Below are 22,453 nucleotides of genomic sequence, written 5' to 3'. Positions count from 1 at the left end.
TATTGAGGATTTTTGCATCTATATTCATTAGAGAGATTGGTCTGTAGTTTTCTTTTTTTGTAATATCTTTGCCTGGTTTTGGTATGAGGGTGATGTTGGCTTCATAGAATGAATTAGGTAGTTTTCCCTCCACTTCGATTTTTTTGAAGAGTTTGAGGAGAGTTGGTACTAATTCTTTCTGGAATGTTTGATAGAATTCACATGTGAAGCCGTCTGGTCCTGGACTTTTCTTTTTAGGAAGCTTTTGAATGACTAATTCAATTTCTTTACTTGTGATTGGTTTGTTGAGGTCATCTATTTCTTCTTGAGTCAAAGTTGGTTGTTCATGTCTTTCCAGGAACCCGTCCATTTCCTCTAAATTGTTGTATTTATTAGCGTAAAGTTGTTCATAGTATCCTGTTATTACCTCCTTTATTTCTGTGAGGTCAGTAGTTATGTCTCCTCTTCCATTTCTGATCTTATTTATTTGCATCCTCTCTCTTCTTCTTTTTGTCAATCTTGCTAAGGGCCCATCAATCTTATTGATTTTCTCATAGAACCAACTTCTGGTCTTATTGATTTTCTCTATTGTTTTCATGTTTTCAATTTCATTTATTTCTGCTCTGATCTTTGTTATTTCTTTCCTTTTGCTTGCTTTGGAATTAGTTTGCTGTTCTTTCTCCAGTTCTTCCAAGTGGACAGTTAATTCCTGAATTTTTGCCTTTTCTTCTTTTCTGATATAGGCATTTAGGAGAATAAATTTCCCTCTTAGCACTGCCTTTGCTGCGTCCCATAAGTTTTGATATGTTGTGTTTTCGTTTTCATTTGCCTCGAGGTATTTACTAATTTCTCTAGCAATTTCTTCTTTGACCCACTCGTTGTTTAAGAGTGTGTTGTTGAGCCTCCACGTATTTGTGAATTTTCTGGCACTCCGCCTATTATTGATTTCCAACTTCATTCCTTTATGATCCGAGAAAGTGTTGTGTTTTAAAAGATTTCAGTCTTTTAAAATTTGTTAAGACTTGCTTTGTGACCCAGTATATGGTCTATCTTTGAGAATGATCCATGAGCACTTGAGAAAAAGGTGTATCCTGCTGTTGTGGGATGGAATGTCCTATAAATGTCTGTTAAGTCTAGCTCATTTATAGTAATATTCAGATTCTCTATTTCTTTATTGATCCTCTGTCTAGATGTTCTGTCCATTGATGAGAGTGGTGAATTGAAGTCTCCAACTATTATGGTATATTTGTCTATTTCCCTTTTCAGTGTTTGCAGTGTACTCCTCACGTATTTAGGGGCATTCCGGTTCGGTGCATAAATATTTATGATTGTTATGTCTTCTTCTTTAATTGTTCCTTTTATTAGTAGATAGTGTCCTTCTTTGTCTCTTTTAACTGTTTTACATTTGAAGTCTAATTTGTTGGATATTAGTATAGCCACTCCTGCTCTTTTCTGGTTGTTATTTGCATGAAATATCTTTTCCCAACCTTTCACTTTCAACCTATGTTTATCTTTGGGTCTAAGATGTGTTTCCTGTAGACAGCATATAGAAGGATCCTGTTTTTTAATCCATTCTGCCAGTCTATGTCTTTTGATTGGGGAATTCAGTCCATTAACATTTAGTGTTATTACTGTTTGGATAATATTTTCCTCTATCATTTTGCCTTTTGTATTATGTACATCATATCTGATTTTCCTTCTTTCTACACTCTTCTCCATACCTCTCTCTTCTGTCTTTTCGTATCTGACTCTAGTGCTCCCTTTAGTATTTCTTGCAGAGCTGGTCTCTTGTTCACAAGTTCTCTCAGTGACTTTTTGTCTGAGAATGTTTTAATTTCTCCCTCATTTTTGAAGGACAATCTTGCTGGATATAGAAGTCTTGGTTGGCAGTTTTTCTCTTTTAGTAATTTAAATATATCATCCCACTGTCTTCTAGCTTCCATGGTTTCTGCTGAGAAATCTGCACATAGTCTTATTGGGTTTCCCTTGTATGTGATGGATTGTTTTTCTCTTGCTGCTTTCAAGATCCTCTTTTTCTCTTTGTCCTCTGACATTCTAACTAGTAAGTGTCTTGGAGAATGCCTGTTTGGGTCTATTCTCTTTGGGGTGCGCTGTACTTCTTGGATCTGTAATTTTAGGTCTTTCATAAGAGTTGGGAAATTTTCAGTGATAATTTCTTCCATTAGTTTTTCTCCTCCTTTTCCCTTCTCTTCTCCTCTGGGACACCCACAACACGTATATTTGTGCGGTTCATATTGTCCTTGAGTTCCCTGATACCCTGTTCAAATTTTTCCATTCTTTTCCCTATAGTTTCTGTTTCTTTTTGGAGTTCAGGTGTTCCATCCTCCAAATCACTAATTCTATCTTCTGTCTCTTTAAATCTGTCATTGTAGGTATCCATTGTTTTTTCCATCTTTTCTACTTTGTCCTTCACTTCCATAAGTTCTGTGATTTGTTTTTTCAGTTTTTCTATTTCTTCTTTTTGTTCAGCCCATGTCTTCTTCATGTCCTCCCTCAATTTATCGATTTCAGTTTTGAAGAGGTTTTCCATTTCTGTTCGTATATTCAGCATTAGTTTTCTCGGCTCCTGTATCTCATTTGAACTATTGGTTTGTTCCTTTGACTGGGCCATATTTTCAATCTTCTGAGCGTGATCCGTTATCTTCTGCTGGCGTCTGGGCATTTAATCAGATTTCCCTAGGTGTTGGACCCAACAGGTTGAAAGATTTTTCTGTGAAATCTCTGGGTTCTGTTTTTCTTATCCTGCCCAGTAGGTGGCGCTCGTGGCACTCGTTTGTGTGCGGGTCCCACCAGTAAAAGGTGCTGTGGGTCCTTTATCTTTGGAAAACTCTCGCCGTGGGGGAGGTTCGCCAGCCGAAGCGGCTTGGAAGAGTGCCAATCCGAATCTCCCAGCCGGCCCGGGGATCCGAAAGTGGGGAGGGTTGCCGCAGCCCGGGAGAGCGCCCGTCTGAATCTCCTAGCCAGCCCGGGGCGCCAAGCGTGGTGAAAGGGTGCCAGCCATCGCGGCCCGGGAGAGTGCACCGTTCCCAGCCGGACCGGGAAGCCTCGTGTTTGGAAGGGACCCTGGTCACCATTCTCCGCGGCCTGGGGATCTCCGATCCAATTCTCCCAGGTGGTCCAGGGGGCCGCACGTGGGGTAGGCGCCTGCCGCCGCTGCTTGAGGGGACCGCCTTTCCAATTCTCCCAGCCGGCCCGGGAAGGAGGGAGGGAGGGTCTCTGGCCGCCTGCCGCCCCAGCCCAGGGAAGCCCGCGTCCCTTGGCGATCTCACCGGAGTAGGTTCTCCCAGCCAGTCAGCCGTTCCAGAATGGGGTACGCTGTCTTCTTGATCTCTGTCGTGGCTCCGGGAGCTGTTCTGTATCGTTTCTACTCCCCTAGTAGCTGTTCTGGAGGAGGAACTAAGACCCGCATGTCTTACTAAGCTGCCATCTTCTCCGGAAGTCTGTCATTGTATTTTTAATCTCACTTTTTGTGTGTGTGTGTGTATAGGCACTGGGAATCAAGCCTGGTCTCAGGCATGGCAGGCAAGAATTCTGCCACAGAGCCACCATCGCACTGCCCAGTCTTACTCTTTTTTAAATTGTAGAAATATGTGCAATATAAAATTTCTCATCTCAGCTACTCCCAAGCCTACAATTTAGGTAGGAGTAATCACATTCACAGTATTGTGCTAACCCCCATCACGGTCCATTACCAAAATTTTCCATCACCCCAGACAGAAGCCCTGCACCCATTATGCATCAGCTCCCCATTTGCCTTCTCCCCAACCCCTTGTGACCTGTATTCTACTGTCTTTCTTTATGAATTTGCATATTCTAGCTATTTCATTTAAGTGAAAATAATCATAAAATATATGCCCCTTTATGTGTAACTTATTTTAGTCAGCATGATGTCTTCAAGGTTCATCTGTGTCGTTATCAGAACTCCATTCCTTTTTTATGGCTGAATAATATTCCATTGTTTGTTTATCCATTGATCTATTGGTAAACATGGGCTTTTTTCTGCCTTTTGGCTATTGTCAATAGCGCCACTATGAAAATTGGTGTACAAATATCTGTTTGAGTCACCGCTTTCAATTTTTTTGGTACATACTTAGAAGTGGGTCAAAACTTGAGGAAACACCAAACTGTTTTCCACAGTGGCTACATCATTTTACATTCCTGCAGTATGTAAGTGTTACTATTTCTCTGCATTCTCATCAACACTTGTTATTTTCCATTCTTCTGGTATGAGGCATTATCCCATTGTGATTTTAGTATGCATTTCCCTAATGGCTAATAATGTTGAGCATCTTTTCATGTGCTTATTGGCCATTTGTATATTTTTTTTCTGTAGAAATATCTAAGTTCTTTGCCCATTTATTAATTGGGTTTGTCTTTTTGTTGTTGGTCTGTAAGAATTCTTTATATATTCTGGATATTAAACCTTAGTCAGATATATATGGTTTCTAAATACTTTCTTGTCTCCTATTGGTTACCATTTCACGTTCTTGTCAGTGTCCTTTGGTACACAAAATTTTTAAATTTTAATGACGTCTAGTTGAGTTAATTTTTTTATATGATTTGAGATAGGGTCCACTTTAGTTCTTTTGTATGTAGATATCCAGTTTCGTAGCTCCTTTTGTTGAAGACACTATTCTTTTGCCATTCAGTGGACTTGACACCCTTGTCAAAAATCAATTGGCCATAGATGTTTGGGTTTATTTCTGAACTCTCCATTCTATTCCATAGGTCTGTCTGTCTGTCCTTATACCAGTACCACACCATTTTGATTACTGTCAATTTTAAAATCAGAAAGTGTGAGTCCTCTGACTTCATTCTTTTTCAAGATGGTTTTGGCTGTTTGGAGTCCTTTGCCCTTCCATGTGAATTTGATTAGCTTTTCCATTTCTGGAATATCCATTGGGATATTGATTGGGATTATGTTGAGTCTATAAATCATTTTGGCAGTATTGATTTCTTACCAATATCAAGTCTTCTGATCCATGAACATGAATGATCTTTCCATTTAAGTCTTTCTTTCCTTACTTTCAGTAATGTTTTGTAGTTTTCCATGTACAAGTCCTTTATATCTTTGATTAAAGTTATTCCTGGATAGTTTAGTCTTTTAGTTGCTTTTATAAATGGAATTGTATTGATTTCCTTTTCAGATTGTTCATTGCTGGTGTATAGAAATACCATTGATTTTTGTGTGTTGATCATATACCCCACCATTTTGTTGAATTCATTCATTTATTAGCTCTAGTAGCTTTCTTACAGATTTTGCAGAATTTTCTGTATATAAGATCGTGTCATCTATGACTAGAGTTAGTTTTACTTCATCCTTTCCAATTTGGATGCCTTGTACTTTTCTTGCTGAATTGTTCTGGCTACTACTTCCTGTTACAGTGTTGAATAGCAGTGTGAAAGCAGGTATCCTTTCTTGTTCCTGATCTTAGAGGGGAAGCTTTCAGTCTTTTTTCAGCATTGAACATGATATGTTAGTTATAAATTTTTCACATATGCCCTTTATCATGGTGAGAAAGTTCCCTTCTATTCCTAGCTTTCTGAGTGTTTTTGTCAAGAAAGGGTGCTGAAGTCCCCTTGGGGTAATGAGGAGGAAGGGGGAATTTGGAGAATTTCTGATATACTCACAAGCAGTGGGGACAACCAAGTCAATAGGCTGAGCCCTCAATCTTGGGGTTCGCCACTTTGAAACTTATCCCTGCAAAGGATAAGCTAAGCCTACTTAAAATTAGGCCCAAGAGTCACCCCCCAGAGAACCTCTTTTGTTGCTCAAATGTAGCCTCTCTCTCCAAGCCAACATGGCAAGTGAATTTACTGCCCCCCCCCATCACGAGGGACATGACTCTGTGGTGTAAACCTCCCTCGCAATGTGGGACAGAAATCCTGGTATGAGCCAGGACTCAGTATCAAGGGATTGAGAAAACCTTCTCGACCAAAAGGGGAAAGAGAGAAATGAGACAAAATAGAGTGTCAGTGGCTGAGAGATTTCAAATGGAGTCGAGGGGTTATCCTGGAGGTTGTTCTTACACGTTATATCGATATTCCCTTTTTAGTTTATGGTGTATTGGAGTGGCTGGAGGGAAGTACCTGGAACTATAGAACTGTGTTCCAGTAGCCATGTTCTTGAAGATGATTGTGTAATGATATAGCTTTTACAGTGTGACTGTGTGATTCTGAAAACCTTGTGTCTCATGCTTCATTTATCTAGGGTATGGACAGATGAGTAAAAAATATGGATTAAAAAATAAGCAAATAATAGGTGGAACAAAGGTTAAAATACATTAAGTAGATTAAAATACTAGTGGCTAATCAGAGGGTATGGTATGTATGAGTTTTTTCTTTTTTATTTATTTTGCTGGAGTGATGCAAATGTTCAAAAAAAAATGATCATGGCGATGAATACACAACTATGTGATGATATTGTGAGGCACTGATTGTATACCATGTATGGAATGTTTATATGTTAAGTTTTTGCAAAAAAAAAAGGATCAGTTTCTTTATTTGTTATTGGTATGGTGAGATTTTCTATTTTTTCTTGAGTTAGTTTAGGTAATTTATATGTTTCTAGCAATTTGCCTATGGTTATCTAATTTGCTGGCATACAATTTTTCATAGTTTTCTCTTATCCCTTTTTTTTCTGTAAGTTCAATAGAATGTCCCCCCTTTCATTTCTGAATTTTATTTGTGTCCTTTTGTGTTCTTTGTCAGTCTAGCTAAAGGTTTATCAATTTTTTTTATCTTTTCAAAGAGCCAGCTTTTGGTTTCATTTATTCTCTCTATTATTTTTCTATTCTCTGTTTCATTTATCTCCACTTTAATCTTTATTATTTCCTTCATCCTGCTCACTTTCAGTTTGGTATGGGATATTAGGTTCAGATTTGAGGTCTTTATTTTTTAATGTAAGCACTCACGGCTATAAATTTCCCTCTAAGTACTACCTTTGCTGTTTCCCATAAATTTTGGCATGTTGTGTTTCATTTTCATTTGTCTCAGGTTATTTCCTAGTTTCCCTTGTGATTGTTGATTGTTTGAAGAGTATATTGTTTAATTTCCATCTATTTGTGAATTTTCCAATTCTCCCTTTGTATTGATTTCTATACATTATGGTTAGAGAAGATACTTTGTGATTTTAATATTTGTAAATTTATTGGGACTTATTTTGTGACGTGACATTAAAAATTGGGCAAAGGGTCTAAATAGACATTTTTCCAAAGAAGATGTACTTTCAAATGGGCAGTAAGTACTTGAAAAGATCTTCAATATCATTAGCCATTAGGGAAGAGCAGAGTAAAACCAAACCACAAGAAACTACTTCATACCTACTAGCATGTCTAGAATCAAAGACAGGTAGTAACAACTGTTTTAAGGAGATGGAGAAATTGGAACCCTCACTGGTGGGATTGTAACATAGCGCAGCCACTTTGGAAAACAGCCTGGTGGTTCCTCAAAAGGTTAAAAATAGAGTTACCACATGACCCTGTGATTCTACTTTTAGGTTATATACCCCATAGAAATGAAGACATATATCCACATTAAAACTTGTACATGAATGTTTATAACAGCATTATTCTTAATAGCCAAAAAAAGTAGACATAGCCCAGATGTCTGTCAATGGATGAGTGGATAAGCAAAATATGGTATAAACATGTAATGTAATATTATTTGACAACAAAAAGAAGTTAAGGACTGATAAGTGCTACAACCTTGAAAACATTATGCCAATTGAAAGAAGCCATCTCAAAAGACCACATTTCATATGATTCCATGTGTGTGACTTGTCCAGAGAAGGCAAATGTATAGAGACAGAAAGTAGATTTGTGGCTTCCTGGGAGGATGGAGGAAAATGGAGAATGACGGCTAATGGGCATGAAGTTTCTTTTTGTGGTGATGACAGTATTCTAAAATTGTGATAATGGTTGTCCAATCTGTGAATATACCGAAACTATTGAATTATATGCCTTAAATGGGTGAACTGTATGGTATTTGAATTATATTTCAATAAAAATGTTTAAAAATTCATAGTGGTTTCTTTGATATCTCAAATTTAGGCAGTATCTCTTCAGTTTCCTTGTTGGGTCAGTGACAATTCTTTAATGCACAGGTAATTGTTAATGTGTACCTTAGAAATAGAAAACTTGCTTTTACCCAATGCTTTTTTTCCAGTACCTCATCCCTAGAGTTTCCAAGCTTGGTGTACTGGAGAAATGAGAATAATCTTGTTCTCACTTGCAAGGTGAATGTTAGTAAGAACATTTCACAGTGAAATGTCACCATTCTGAAATGTAGCCATGAAAAAAGTGGGTATGACACAACAGCTGTGCAAAGCATCTTCCCTTTGGAGAGCCATCAGGCCCCTTCCTCAGCCTGTTTGCTCTTATTTTACATGGAGTTCTAGTAAGCAGATGGCTTATTATTTCCCAACCCAACAGATTAGAAAAATCTAGTTAGAGTGGATGTTAAAGGATGGGAGCCTGTGTGGAGAAAAGGTAGCTCTTAGACTGGCAGTGAGGGAGGAGACAGAGAAACTATAGTGTGTGTGTGTGTGTGTGTGTGTGTGTGTGTGTGAGAGAGAGAGAGAGAGAGAGACAAATCAAGCAAAACTTTGGGGCCTGAGTTCTGTACCGCGTAAGGTAAAGAGCATCAGCAGTGTAGAACTCAAGGCTTTCCAGGTCACAACGTAGTATAAAAAATGATTTTCATAATAAAGACCCCGATCCATCAAGGAAGGGTCAGATTATTTTCTGTTTACAGTGGTAGGAAGTTGAAATCCATATTAAAATTTTTCATCCAATATTATTTTCATATTTTCCAACTTGAAGATAATTTAAATTGTTTACTTTTTGAATGTTGGGCTATATTCTGCTATCCAGAATGACTCGTTCCTCATTATTTCCAAATGCCTTTTGAGTTGTACTGAAGTTCTTATTTCAAAGCAAAGAGGGTAAAGATGAATTTCTACTTTCCTTGACCTAAAATGATGTTTAAAACAGGATATAGGACTTGTTTCATCCTTAAACCAGGAACAGATAGTTTCCAACTGTTCTTAAAGAATTGAGAGCTAGTTGGAGGCAGGCAAAGCTTTTCTGCTGAGGTTAATATCATGATATTGAGTCTAGTCACAAATGGATTCTGGGCCTTTGCTCTTTATTTTTTAGCAGTAAAACTAGGAAAATTAGTTCTCGCCCTCTCTGGAACTAGACCTCTTTTGTGACATTTTCAGCCTTCAATGTGTCATTTCACATTCTGGATAAAAGAAACAGTGGTTTACAATAATTAGAGCTGTTTCTTCTAGTGCTTATTTTTATTAACCTGATTTCTGCCGTGCTGTCCTTTAGAGCAGAGATTATCTATACCAGCATTCCCTTTTATTACCGTTATTTTGTAATACTCCCTTTACTATTCTGAAATGAATTTGTTATATTCATGTAATTCACATCTATAATTATATATAAGACGGAATTTAAGAATTAAGTAATTCATAAAATATATAAGCAATCAAGCCCTGCCACACTAGAGGATCAAATATATTTTAAAACCAAAACCACCGCCAACAATTTCTGTAACACTCCCTAGGGGGCAGTAACTCCCCATTGAGAAGCAGTGTTTTAGGGCAAATGCTTAGTAGTCCCTGTTGAGTAAATAGCTTTCTGTTATCTGCTCTTTACCGTGTTATTTTATATGTAAGTAGCAGTTGTCTTCCCGTTTTTTTCACTTTAGACAACCTAACCCCACCCTTAGGATGTGATGAGAGTGGAGAGAGTACTGGACTGGGAGTCAGGAGACCACAGTTCTGATTCTGCCTCTAAAGTTAGCGGTATGAATTGATTAAGACACTTCTTTGGGTCTTGACAGCTGTCAAAATGAGAAACTAACAGATGACCTCTAGTCTCAAACCATTGTTAGTAGAATTTGGAAGAAGGAAGAGATGATGAAGTTAGGTCCTTTATCCTAGTGCAGCAATTCCCAAATTTTAATGAACAGAAGAATGACCTGAGAACTTGACCAGGAGTGGAACCTGGGTTTTCAGCTTCTATTCCCAGAAATTCTGATTGAGTTAAAGTCCATTTTTTAACAAGCAATGCAGATGATTCTGATGCAGATAGCTGTAATCACAATCCCAAAAATATTATTCTAGTGTGTTCTAAAGATGGTAAAGTATATCTTCATAGTTTATTAAGAGGTTGAAAAGCAGATATTTTATTTTCACTTCTTGTAAGCTATAAATATGATTGTGTGCAATGCAGTTACAACAGAAATAGTAAAAAAGATATTCAATATCCTTTGGAGATGGTTTGAAACTTTAAGTGTTTTGTTTTGAAATGCCTTCATGTGCTAATAGAAATCTGGCTGAGAACATTCTGGATCCATTTCCATTTTGAAAAACTTCATTCTTTCCTGTGACTAAGTGGCTTTTGTTGTATTATCTAGAGGAGAATATGTTTAGTGCTTAATTTTAGTTGTTAAAGCAAGGATGTAGGGGTGGGAGGAGAATCTCTGGCCATTTCTCACCTCAGAAGGCATTAGTTTGACTATTTTCCATCCGCTAGAAAGGAAGTTATTCTCTAGCATTTGTATATCCTGGTACCCTGTGAATATTAATCCTAAGAAAATCACTGGGTTGGAAACTTGTTTCTCAGTTATTTAGCTTAATGTTGGCATTGTTTCTTTAGATTAAGTATTAATCTTCCTTTGGAAGAATTCCTGAGTTTCCTTTCTTCTTGCAGAAAATGCCTTGCTTTTTCCACTTGCTCCCTCTCATTAGATTACTACTGTTCTCTTTGTTCTCCTGGGATATAGCCGTTGCGTGTTGTGAGAGGAAATCTGTCCTAAACAGACTTACAATAAATAATGACAGAAGTTATTGGGTTTCTTGTTTGTTTCTTTGTTTTACCTGAGAGCCTAAAAACATTTTACCAGAAGGTAGTATTTAGATTTCACCCCCTTTAAACTGGGTGACTTTGTATACAATTTTAGTTTTAAATATAATGTTGTCTTTAATTTGGGTGGCTAAACTCCAAAAGCAGGTTTTTCTTCTGGATTTAATTAAGCCTGCTACCTCCAGTGGCTGCTTCCCCTTTTTAACTTAGGCGGGGATGGCAAATACGCTGGGCTACCACTCCCCCTCCCCACCCTTGCCCCCTTAACAGACATCACTAACTGATCACCACGTTCTGTCTTACTGCCTCAGTCATAGTCTTAGAATTATCAGCAGAGTGCCAGGCATCCACTACATCTGGCCATCAGGCATCTCTAACTTGTCTTTAATTGTACATTTATTTATAGCCATTAGTACCCTGGGAAGACCATGACAGAAGGAATAGACCACAGCAAGTTTTCTTAACTGTTTTTCAGGTAGAATGTACTCTTTGGAACTATTGTTTTAAAAAACATTATGATAGCACTTATTGGTAGGCAGATTCTGTTTCATTGAATAGAGGCCATCAGTTCCCCTACCAAAACTGGGAGAACATCAGTGACAGAAAGGTGACTATCTTTCTTGGCTGTTTTTTTCACACACTTCTTGTCTATTCCTTCATTTAGTTTTTTTTGAGATCTGCTTAATGTAGATCTTAGTACCTAATATTACGACCTCATTCAGATCTATATATGACCTGGGCCTGTCATAAGGAACTCACAGTCTATAGAGAATGATAGATAAACAGACAGCTTCAAATACAGTGTGAGGAGCCTTTTAATAGTGATATGTATTGAATAAGAGTTATTTTGCTGCTGCTGTTGTTTCTTTTAAGGCTCCCAACAGGAACTGATGTTGGAGCTGCGTCTTGAAGGATGAACAGGAGTTGAAGCAGACAGAGGAGAAAAAAGGGCATTCTAGATAGCAGAGGAGCCTGGTCAGACTCAGGGAGGTAGTAGCTCATCTTTTGTGCCTAGATTGTAAAATCTTTAAGAATTAGGATTCGATGGGACTTAAACTAAATTCCTAGGTATCATTATATGCTGACAGCCCCTTAATTTGTTTTGAACTCTCTTCAACCCTATTTTCCAGGAACCCGAATCATTTATGATAGAAAGTTTCTGTTGGATCGTCGCAATTCTCCCATGGCTCAGACCCCACCCTGCCATCTGCCCAATATCCCAGGAGTGACTAGCCCTGGCACCTTAATTGAAGACTCCAAAGTAGAAGTAAACAATTTAAACAACTTGAACAATCATGACAGGAAGCATGCTGTTGGTAAGAGAATGTGGGTGGTGGAAACCAAGAGGGTGGTTTTGAATGTCAGTCTCCGATAGGTTAGGAAAATGTTGATGCTTTAGTTTTAATTGATATTCAGTTATATGCCTTTAAGATTTCTTATGTCCCCCCACCCCCAGGGTTTATTGAAACACTCTGGAGATTTTGAGTTCTAAATCATGATGAAATCTTATCTGATAGGGAGAAGGAAGGTGTCAGTGGGATCCAAAATCAGGGAATGGTAAACCCCAAAGATTGACCCATGCCTTAAGGACAGCCTGGCCTAGGCTTTATTGGTCTGTGGTTAAAACATGCACACCCTCAAAGCAAAATAGAATTTAATAGCCCCCATTTCCATCACTCTCAGTAATAGAGCTTATTTCTTTCTTTTTTTTTTTTTTTGCAGATATCATTTTTTTGTTTTTTTATTTTTTAATTTTTTATTAATTAAAAAAAATTACAAGAAACACAAACATTCCCAACACATACACTCAGCAATTCACAATATCATCACATAGTTGCATATTCATCATCATGATCATTTCCCAGAACATTAGCATCAATTCAGAAAAAGAAATAAAGACAACAGAAAAATATAACAAACAAAGAAAAAAAATTTTACATGCCATACCCCTTACTGATCCCTTTCATTGATCACTAGCATTTCAAACTAAATCTATTTTAACATTTGTTCCCCCTGTTATTTATTTTTATTCCATATGTTCCTCTCATCTGTTGACAAGGTAGATAAAAGGAGCATCAGACACAAGGTTTTCACAATCACACAGTCACATTGTGAAAGCTATATCATTATACAATCATCCTCAAGAAACATGGCTACTGGAACACAGCTCTACATTTTCAGGCAGTTCCCTCCAGCCTCTCCATTACATCTTGGATAACAAAGTGATATCTACTTAATGCATAAGAATAACCTCCAGGATAACCTCTGGACTCTGGAATCTCTCAGCCATTGACACTTTGTCTCATTTCACTCTTCCCCCTTTTGATCCAGAACGTTTTCTCAATCCCTTGATGCTGGGTCTCAGCTCATTCTAGAGTTTTTCTCAGTCCTTTGATGCTGAATCTCAGCTCATTCTGGGATTTCTGTCCCACACTGCCAGGAAGATCCACACCCCTGGGAGTCATGTCCCACATAGACAGGGGAAGGGTGGTGAGACTGCTTGCTGTGTTGGCTGGAGAGAGAGGCCACATCTGAGCAACAAAAGAGGTTCTCTTGGGGGTGACTCTTAGGCTTAATTTTAAGTAGGCTTAACCTATCCCCTGTGGGGTTAAGTTTCATATGAACAAACCCCAAGACTGGGGGCTCAGCCTATAGCTTTGGTTGTCTATACTGCTTGTGAGAATATCAAGAATTCAACTTGGGGAAGTTGAGTTTTTCCCCTTTCTCACCCCGAAGGGGACTTTGCAAATACTTTTCCACTCACTGATCAGATCACTCTGGAATTCATCAGGGCATCACCAATAGAGCTTATTTCTTATAAGAATATTCTTTTTTGATTCATGTGGGAATTTTTTCTCCCATTTTCTAGAATTGCCTATGATATTTAAATAAACATCCCCCTACACACACACACACACACTTTAAGTGATAAGTCTTTTTTATCTATGTGAAAGCAGAACAGTGAGGTGGAAATGGTCAGCTCCTGAAGTAAAATGCAGGGATTGCACTTAGTGACCTCTGTATTTGAGCCAGCATTTTGCTTCCTCAAATTCAAAATGATTTTTAATGGACAAACATGATTAAGAGCAAAGCCATAGTTCAAAGCCTCCGGAAGAATGTGCTAAAGTGATAGGTGGCAAATGGCTCCCCATGGGCTACTGTTTAGTCAACCTGTAGAAAAAAGGACACTGGTGAAGTTTTCACTTGTATCATTTCCCCAAATGCTTCTCACCAGGGGTGATTTGACTGCTATTATTTCTTTGATTATAAAGACCAGCCAAAAGCAAAGCAGAATAATTGTTTTAAGGCCACACAGAATGGGGCAAAGGAAATGACAGTTAAAACTGTTTTGCTTCTTCCTTTTTGTACTAAACTTTTCACTTCCTTCATCCTAACTAGGGGATGATGCTCAGTTTGAGATGGACATCTGACTTCCTGCATGGATCAGAAGGAAAGCAGCAACACTGACACATGTGCATCTGATTTGGCCAATAGGATCAACATTGAAAAACAGAAGAGGCAGTACCAGCAATCCCCCTTGCAGTCTCCACCTCCTCCTCTTCCTCCGGTGCCAAATGATGAGATGAGCTTCATCTGACCATATCCTCTCCCTGTTTCTGTACCTTTTCCCAGTTAGACAGATTAGATTGAAGGCCTTAGCATATTTCCGTAGTACTAAGCAGCCCACAGAGGAAACAGTTAAATTCTGGCTCCCTGATCATTTTACTATTGAGGCCCTCCACCCACCCTTTTTTTAATCTTAAATCCTATTTACAACCTACCAATAACTACCTGGCTGGGAAGTTTGAGAGGGGATACAGAAATTTGATAGGTTCAGCATTATTCATGTTCCTTACCCTCTGTCTCACCTCCCTGTATCCCACTTGTAGTTCAGTTCTGCAGGAGACAGTTTGGAACATTTAAAACTATTGAAGGAAGTGATGAACAAAAGGAGAGCTGCTTTCCTTCTGAACTTGGAGTGTTTTGTCCTTAGGGACAGAGCACCATTTGTGCAACTCTGGTAGCATTACTGTCTGACACAGTTTCAAGGTCTTTTCTCCTCCTTCCTCTGGGAGGAATGTGTTGTGTCTTTAGTATATAGTTCGTCTTTCCATTTCTTTACTTAATGCATTTATGCAAAAAAAAATGTTAAGCTCTCTACATCAAAGGAGGCCCTTAGTAACCAACTCTTTTTTCCTCTTCTCCCATTCCTGTCTGCTTGCATCTGATTGCTTGCAGAGTCCTCTTGTACTTAGAAATATCCAGGTGATTTTCTCTGCTCCTAGAGCAGAGCTCTACCAAGTAATAGAGACACTTTAGGCTCCACTTGGTAAATAAGACCTGAGATAGTGTTGTGCCAGATAATACTTATGAATGACCTCTGAAGAGCATTGTACCATTTGAGTACCCAGTCTCAGCAGTTACTGTTTTACAATCCAATCGGCACTGGTATATTTATTGTCTTGGATTGTAGTTTCTTGTATTTTGAATTTCAAGTTGACTTTCAGAATTTTTTTTCCTTTGTGGATCTGCTTTGTTTGGCTGCTGGGATAGATAAGCATGGACTTATAAACCTGTTCTTCCCAGTTTTCTTACCTTCCCCATTGTACTCTGAATTTCCCCCTTCTTCCCTCTCCTGCCCCCCTCCTTCCTTTCCTTCCTTTTTCTCTGCCAGCCCATTTTTCAAATTCATATCAAAGGTACCTCAAGTGTTGGTATCTGATATCTGTCATTCCTCTTATCTGAGGGATGACCATTTATTTTTAAATGACTACAGACCTATTTTTAGATATGTTTTCAGTACAATTTTGAACAGCAACTTTTTAATTAAACATCTTCCAGTGTTAGGGAGGTGAGAAATGTCTGGGGAAGAATCTGCTGTTCTGTCACCTGCCTTTATCTCCCTAGCCCTTAGGAGCGCTTTCCTTCCCTCTAGTTTTGGGTGTGCATGTTTGAAGTTAATAGTGGGTGGTTTGTAGAACTGGACTATTCTTCTTGGCTGTGAGTCAATCATGAAAGCCTCATTCTTTTCTTACTCCTTTGCTTTTCTTTCTCCCTCTTCCCTATTCCACTTCCTGTGACTGTTGACTGGCGCAATAATCTCAAAAGAGATTTTTCCCTCTTAGAAAGACACATTCATCTCCTCATAAGAAAGATCATTGAAGTAGCTACTGGTATCTGGGAATTTCTGGTTGAATTTGGTGCCCTGAACACTCTTACTAAGAGATCAGAATCCAGGATGAGAGTAATAGGCCAGTTGGTTAAGCAGGAAAGCTGTTTGTTTTTCTTTTGAACTATGAAAAGAGCCTATTTGTGTATACATTTTAGACAGAAGAGAGAGGGATGTCTGAGGAACTTTATTCTGTTTTCTGCTACAACATGTGAGTAGTTCAAAGAGTGAAAACCTTTTGTCATGGTTGCTGTCTCTCAGGAATAAGCTGGATCTCCAGTGTTTTGGGGGATGTTTTGAGTCCCAAAATTTGATGACCAGAAAAGCATTTTTGTTTGTTTAATATATCCCTGTTTTGATTGTCATTAAACTCCAAATTTCACTTTACATACTCTTGGAAATTTTTAAGTTGCACTGAAATTTGCGTAAGAAGCTTTCTCAGGACCTCTTTGGCCCCTGGGAGCTTGATTCTTTGGGATCAAAGCTTTTCATTCTTCATATACTGGCTTGGGCATCCTGTGGAGTCTGACTACAACTCGTAGCTACTTCAGTCTTATCAGTGAGCAGAAGTCCCCTTCTTGATCTTTATTGCTGCAAATGCAAACTTGGCTTCCTCTCCGAACAATGGGAAATGCGTGGATTTAAAACATGAGAGATCGAGCAGTATCAAGATACCATTTTCCCCACTCTTATCTTGGGGAATATACATGGTCCCTAAGCAGAGCACGTGTTTCTAGTAAATCTTGGGAATGCCAGCTGTATAAGATAGCAGCTGCCAAACTCTTTTTCTTCTCTGCATGGACCTCCTCACTGCTCACTGCAGTTCTTCCCTGAAGGCCACCACTACTAAAGATACTTGGACTGCCATATATCAGTGTTTTAAAATAATTCCACAAGGCGAGAGATAAACTTTCAATAGATGGCATCATTGTGTCATGCCTCATAAAGTAATTTTCAGAGCAAGCTGGAATCCAGTGGTTGATTTAGTTCTAGGTGTTTGACAGGAACCTCACAGATGAAGCCCTAAATGGAAGATGTATCTTGGCATTTTCTTGGGGATCACCCTTAGGGTACCATCTGAATGAGAAGTTTCTTAAAATCTTAGTAACCATTTGTACTTTTCTTTTATAAGGAAACCATGTTTCTGTTCTGGGGCAATCAATGAGAGATGACCTTCCTCTAAATTCCACTGGGAACAGGCACTGTGTTTATGTAGTTCATTGAGGCACCACTTCTTCATGTGCTGATTAAATGGGTATATTGTTCTCAAAAGCACAGGTATAGAGAGACTGGCTTAGGTATGGGGCTTCCAAGTCAAAATTTTTGTTCTATCTGCAGTTGTTATCTATTGCTGTGTAACAAATTACCCAAAACTTAGTATCTGAAAGTAGCAAACATGGCCTCATGGTTCCTGTGAGTTAGGAATTCGAGGGCAGCTTAGTGTAGTGGTTTTGGCACAGGATCTTGTGGCACTGCAGTCCTCTGAGGCTGGAGGATCTGCGTCCAAGCCCCTTTTGTGACTTTTAGCAGGATGCCTCAGCTTCTCAACATGTATGTCTGTCCATGGGGCAGCGTGAGTGTCCTAGAGCACATGGTACCCCAGAGAGAGGACAAGAAAGATACTGCAATGCCTTTTATGACATAGTCTCCAAAATCACAGTTCCTTCCTTCTTAGTCCATTCCTTAGAAACAAGCCACTAAGCCCAGCTTATGCTCAAGGGGAGGGGTATTACCCTCTGCCTCTTTAATGGAGCAGTATCAAAGAATTTGTCTCCACTGGGCTACCTTGTCCCCAACAGGACAAAACCATATCAGCAGGGAAGCCAGGTTTAAAGTAAATGATATGCTGAGAGAGATATTACTACTGAAAACAATTCTCTAAGATGTGCATCAACAAACTGGGATAGAAGTAGGCTTTTTCTCTTCCCTAGTACACACTTATTTTTGAGAGGAGTGGGAAGAAAGAGCAACTCCCAGGAGAAGTATAGCATGAATACATCCATCTGACTACCAGCAACCTAAGGACACAATTGCAAGTCCTAGACTTTGTGTCTCTTATAGTCATTTACCACTTGCTATCTCTCTTGGCCAGGAATTGACCAAGAAAGGGAACTAGATCCTTTCAGCTGAGCTACTAAAGCTAATTTAATTGGAGTTGGGACTGTCAAGCAAAAGGAGTAAAGTGAAGTGAATGTTAAGTTATTGGACTTAAGAAGGGGAAACAGTTTAGATTCTGAATGAAACAAATAATGGTATTGGAAATCCGGGTTCCCACCAGAGTCAATGTGTGGTACCTGGTCTCCAACCACATCAGCTTAAACAGATGGTTCAGGTCTCTTACCCAAGAAACAACATCTCAATAAAGTGAGGAATAGCTGGGAATTATACATGTTTGGTGGTGCTTGATTGCTCCTTTAAATCCAGCATGCAGGTTAACTGTCCGTGCCTTCCTGGTTCCTGGCTTCCTGATGGAAATGTACTTATTAATGAGAACCAGTGTTGTCTTAACCCTCAAGAGAAATTTAATGAGACTTGTCGGTTCAGCAAAGTTTTTTAATGTCTATGACATGTTTTTTTGGCACGCATTCCTAACCAAGTTTTTAAATATTTCAGACATCTTAAAGATGCGAATTCTTGTTTTTATTTAAGCTCTGCTTCTTCCCAGTTTCTTCCTGTATGTAGCCCTGCTTTTTACTTTAGAGTATACTTGAAAAGACGTATCACTACGGAGGCAGCTATACGAAAGGTACTTCTCCCAGAAGAAAGGAACTCATTTGAAAAGGACCTTCAAATGGATTGTTTTTCCTTCTAAACGGTCTTTTTTTTCCTCCACTCCCACTCTTCCTTTTTTTTTTTCTGATTGGGACTCCTAGATCTTACCTTCCTAGTTTAAAACACTATGTCCCACATTACTATTAGAATACTTAATGGATTTCACCCCGGGAGTCCATCCGTCAGCTAGTATATATTAATGCCTGCTTTGAATCAAGACAACTGGTAAGGGACTCAGCCTGTTGGCAGCAACATCCTGGAGACTGAATCTTTTTCTTTTTTTCCTGTCTTGATTACTAGTGGCTTAAAGCCAGGGCCTTCCAAGGCCTTTCCTTTTTTGAATTCCCATTTAGAGAGAGAGGCCCTGCTGCCTTTTCTGTCTGGTTCAGAACTTTGCTTTCTTGGCGTGTCATCTGGACTACATGTGTGTGGGCAGCTATTTATTATAAATTTGCGAAACCCAATCACTTTCCCACCCATAACATCTGGGAGGGGCTAGTATTTGCTTTAAAGAAGCATTGTTTCTGTGGGAGGGTGATTTATGTCTGGACTCTGAAGGGGTAGTGGTGACTCCCACAGTTAGTTATCTCTCAACTTTTAAGAAAAGTTGAAATCCAAGCTTGATATAATTGGGTCACACTCTTTAGAATTCTTATACTCCGGGAGCATTTCTGTAATAGTAATTAATGGTTTTTCAGTTTAGTATTAAGAGTTTCCTTGAGGCTAGTTCACAGAAATTTCTTGCTGACGACTATAAAGATGGTTGTCTCACATAGTTTTTTGAATTAATCATTCATTTCACCTTTCCCACCCTCTGGAATTTAAATTTCTTTTCTGGGCTGGTCCTGGAATTTGATACCTCTTGTCAAAGCTTAGATTTAGGAGAGGTCTTTTGAGTCCCTGTTCAGGTGGTCTGTTATTGCCTCTTTGCTTAACCTCTGCCTGTGACCCTGGCAGATCAAACTGTATGTCATGGATGCCAAGTGGAAAATATTACTGAGATGAGACAGATTCTCCAGGGTATTTAAACTCTCCTTCTGCTACCTTTCTAAGTGTGGGAGGCTGGCAATGAGATGCTGCAATGCTTGATAATCATTTGACCGCATTGAAATTTCCAAAAGGAGCTCTTGCCGGTGCTTAAAACCGAAATTCCTAAACATTTCAAGCTTAGAGAATTATATGAATCTAGCATAGAATATCCATTCTAGCCCCTCAGTATATCCCTTCCTTCTCCATTTTAATCTTTAAAAAAAAGAAATCCAGGCCCACGCCAAGGGTAATTTTTACTTGAAGCCACAAGAGTGGGAAGGAACACAACGTTGAGTAGAGGTGACGATTAAGCTGTGTGGATGAGCCATCCTGCTCCGGATGTCTGTATCCGAGTCACTGAGTCCTGTGAGCCAGTGCCTTTCCTTCCCCTGAAGATGGGGCCCATCTCTCCACCGGGGTGAGGAGTCCCTCTGCAACCCCAGGGGGTAAAACCCTAAAGATGTCTGGGAGAGCCCAGAGGACACTTACATAATTCAGTTGTCCATTTTAGGCATCTTTAAAATATTTAAAAAGAAAATACCCTTCCCTGGCTTAGTGCCACCAGGGGCCCACTTCTGTACATTCTGATTGGGGAAGTGGAGACTGCTGGCACTTCCCTTGGTCTTCCCTTTGTCTCCCTGGTGTGGCTGTCCCCGCACTCCTCCTATCTATTGCACTATTATGGATGGAGAGCAGAGGGCACTGGGTGGTCTTTGGGGCAATTTTGTATGATTCATCATCAGTTCTTTGTTGTTTTTTTTAAAACCACCCTTCAAAACAGCAGGTGTTTGGAAATTAAGAAAAAATTAAATTCTCACCAATGGTTGCTGTTACGGTTAAATCAATAAAGATCTTGAGTATCAACTTGATGTTTAATTGAATGTTTTTTTTCAGATGATATCCCAAGGGTTGTTTGACATTTTAGGGCTCTTGGCTGGTAAGGGAGATGGGCAAAAGTAGTTGCTTCGTTATGCATCAGTTCTTTGCAACACTTAGGGAGCACCCTTGTCAGTTTGGCCTTGGATAAGCAAGGAGTTATGGCCCTTTAAAGAAGCAAGACCCCTGGTTCTGTGCTTGCACCTTGGTGTTGGGGCCAAATACATGGAAGGAGGCCCTTTGAGTACCAGCCATGAGGAGATCTAAATATTCCTCTTCTCTGAAAAGGCACTGTCTCTGCCCCATGAGCATCATGTGCCTTGCTACTGCTAATCCAGCAATTCTCAAATGGTCTTGAGAAGGAGAATTGTGTCCTTTCAGGTGTTAGATTTTCTTGTGAACATAGGCCCACAGAATAGAACTGGACTTCAGGAAATGTATTCTTGAAAGGATAGTGTGGAGATTTAGGGCCCAGACTTTAAAAGTCAGACAGGCTTGAATTCCAGCTGTCCCGCTTTAGTGGCCACATAACTACAAGCAGGCTACTGGTTTCTCTAAACTTCAGTTTTCTCTAAAATGGGATTAAGAAAGCACTGTTTTCTAAGTTGTTGTGAGGCACTGGCAAGATAATGTAAAACACTTGACCCATGCCTGGTATGTTAATAATTCAAGAAATAGTAATTATCGTTAAAGAACTTAAGACAGCTCTGCTGGCAGGCACAACGAGAAGCTCTTCAGACTGGGTCTCCTTTTCCCTTGCAGTTTGGGAGTGGAGTAGGCTTGCTAACGGTAGCCACCACCTTGTTAGGGAATTCCAGCCTAAAGAATTTCTTTAAGGGAAGATGGGGCCAAAATAATTTTGAAAGCACTTTGATACATCCTTTATTTTGCCCCAGTCAATTTAGGGTAGGGAGATAAGAATTTTACTGCTAAAAGGAGACTTTCAAGATGAAGATAAGCCTCACACCTATGCTGCTATTTGGGGATTACATGCATTTTCCTACTCTTGTCTATCCCATGTTTCTCTTCTCTTCTTATGTTGTCTTCCCTTTCCTCCACTTCTACCAACTTCTACATCTCACACACTTCCCTAGCCAAGGACAGTGATACATCAAGTTTTTCTGACTCAGCCATGGATTTGGCACTGTTATTTGAACAATAGATTTTTGCCTTCAGAAAGTTAAAATAACTACTTACTATTCTATTACAGCCCCTTCCTGACTCCCAGGTTAATATAAGATACAGTTCTCGGAGGTAGCATTTCTTCTATTTAAAAAGCATTCAGGGTTGCGGGCCATGGGCTGTGTGGCAGGCTTGGGTAGTGGCCTTGACCTCAAATACCTCCAGCCAGCAGCAGAATGGTCATTCTGCTGGCACAGTAAACACTGAGCTTTCAACAGGAGCCAGCAAAATACAAAGTTTAACAAGTTTATGCCTGCATCTTTATATGAAGCAGTGCCCCTTCAATCAGGGAGGTTCTCTGAATCAATATAGCTGTTAACTGTAAACACTCCCACAAACTGTAGCCACAAATAGCCTGACCTTTAGCTTTCCCTGGCCCCAGCCATATAAGAGCCTACTTCGCAAAGATGTTCCAGAGGACATGGGATGGGACTTTCACTACCAAGAATGTAAGTGTGATAGTGGGATTGGGTTCAAGTGTTTGGTTCCAAAAGTCTAAGGCCTTGATCCAAAGCTAGGTCAGCAAAAATCTCTGGGTGCTATT

At 39.4% G+C, this 22,453-nt stretch overlaps 1 protein-coding gene across 1 annotated transcript in view; it reads left to right on the top strand.

Annotated features, from left to right (window-relative positions):
- The window catches only part of EIF4EBP2 (eukaryotic translation initiation factor 4E binding protein 2), a 30,351-nt gene extending 9,636 nt beyond the window's left edge, over positions 1-20,715 (top strand). The window contains exons 2-3 of the mRNA XM_077125022.1: positions 12,011-12,196; positions 14,280-20,715. Coding sequence (XP_076981137.1) covers positions 12,011-12,196; positions 14,280-14,311 — 218 coding nt within the window. The 3' untranslated portion in view covers positions 14,312-20,715. The remainder of the gene's footprint in view (positions 1-12,010; positions 12,197-14,279) is intronic.
- The last annotated feature ends 1,738 nt before the right edge of the window (positions 20,716-22,453 follow it).

This window comes from Tamandua tetradactyla, chromosome 13, assembly GCF_023851605.1.
Source record: "Tamandua tetradactyla isolate mTamTet1 chromosome 13, mTamTet1.pri, whole genome shotgun sequence".
Taxonomy (NCBI): Eukaryota; Metazoa; Chordata; class Mammalia; order Pilosa; family Myrmecophagidae; genus Tamandua; species Tamandua tetradactyla.
The sequence above is the reverse complement of the archived record's forward strand: the minus strand, read 5'-3'. Positions and strand labels throughout refer to the sequence as shown.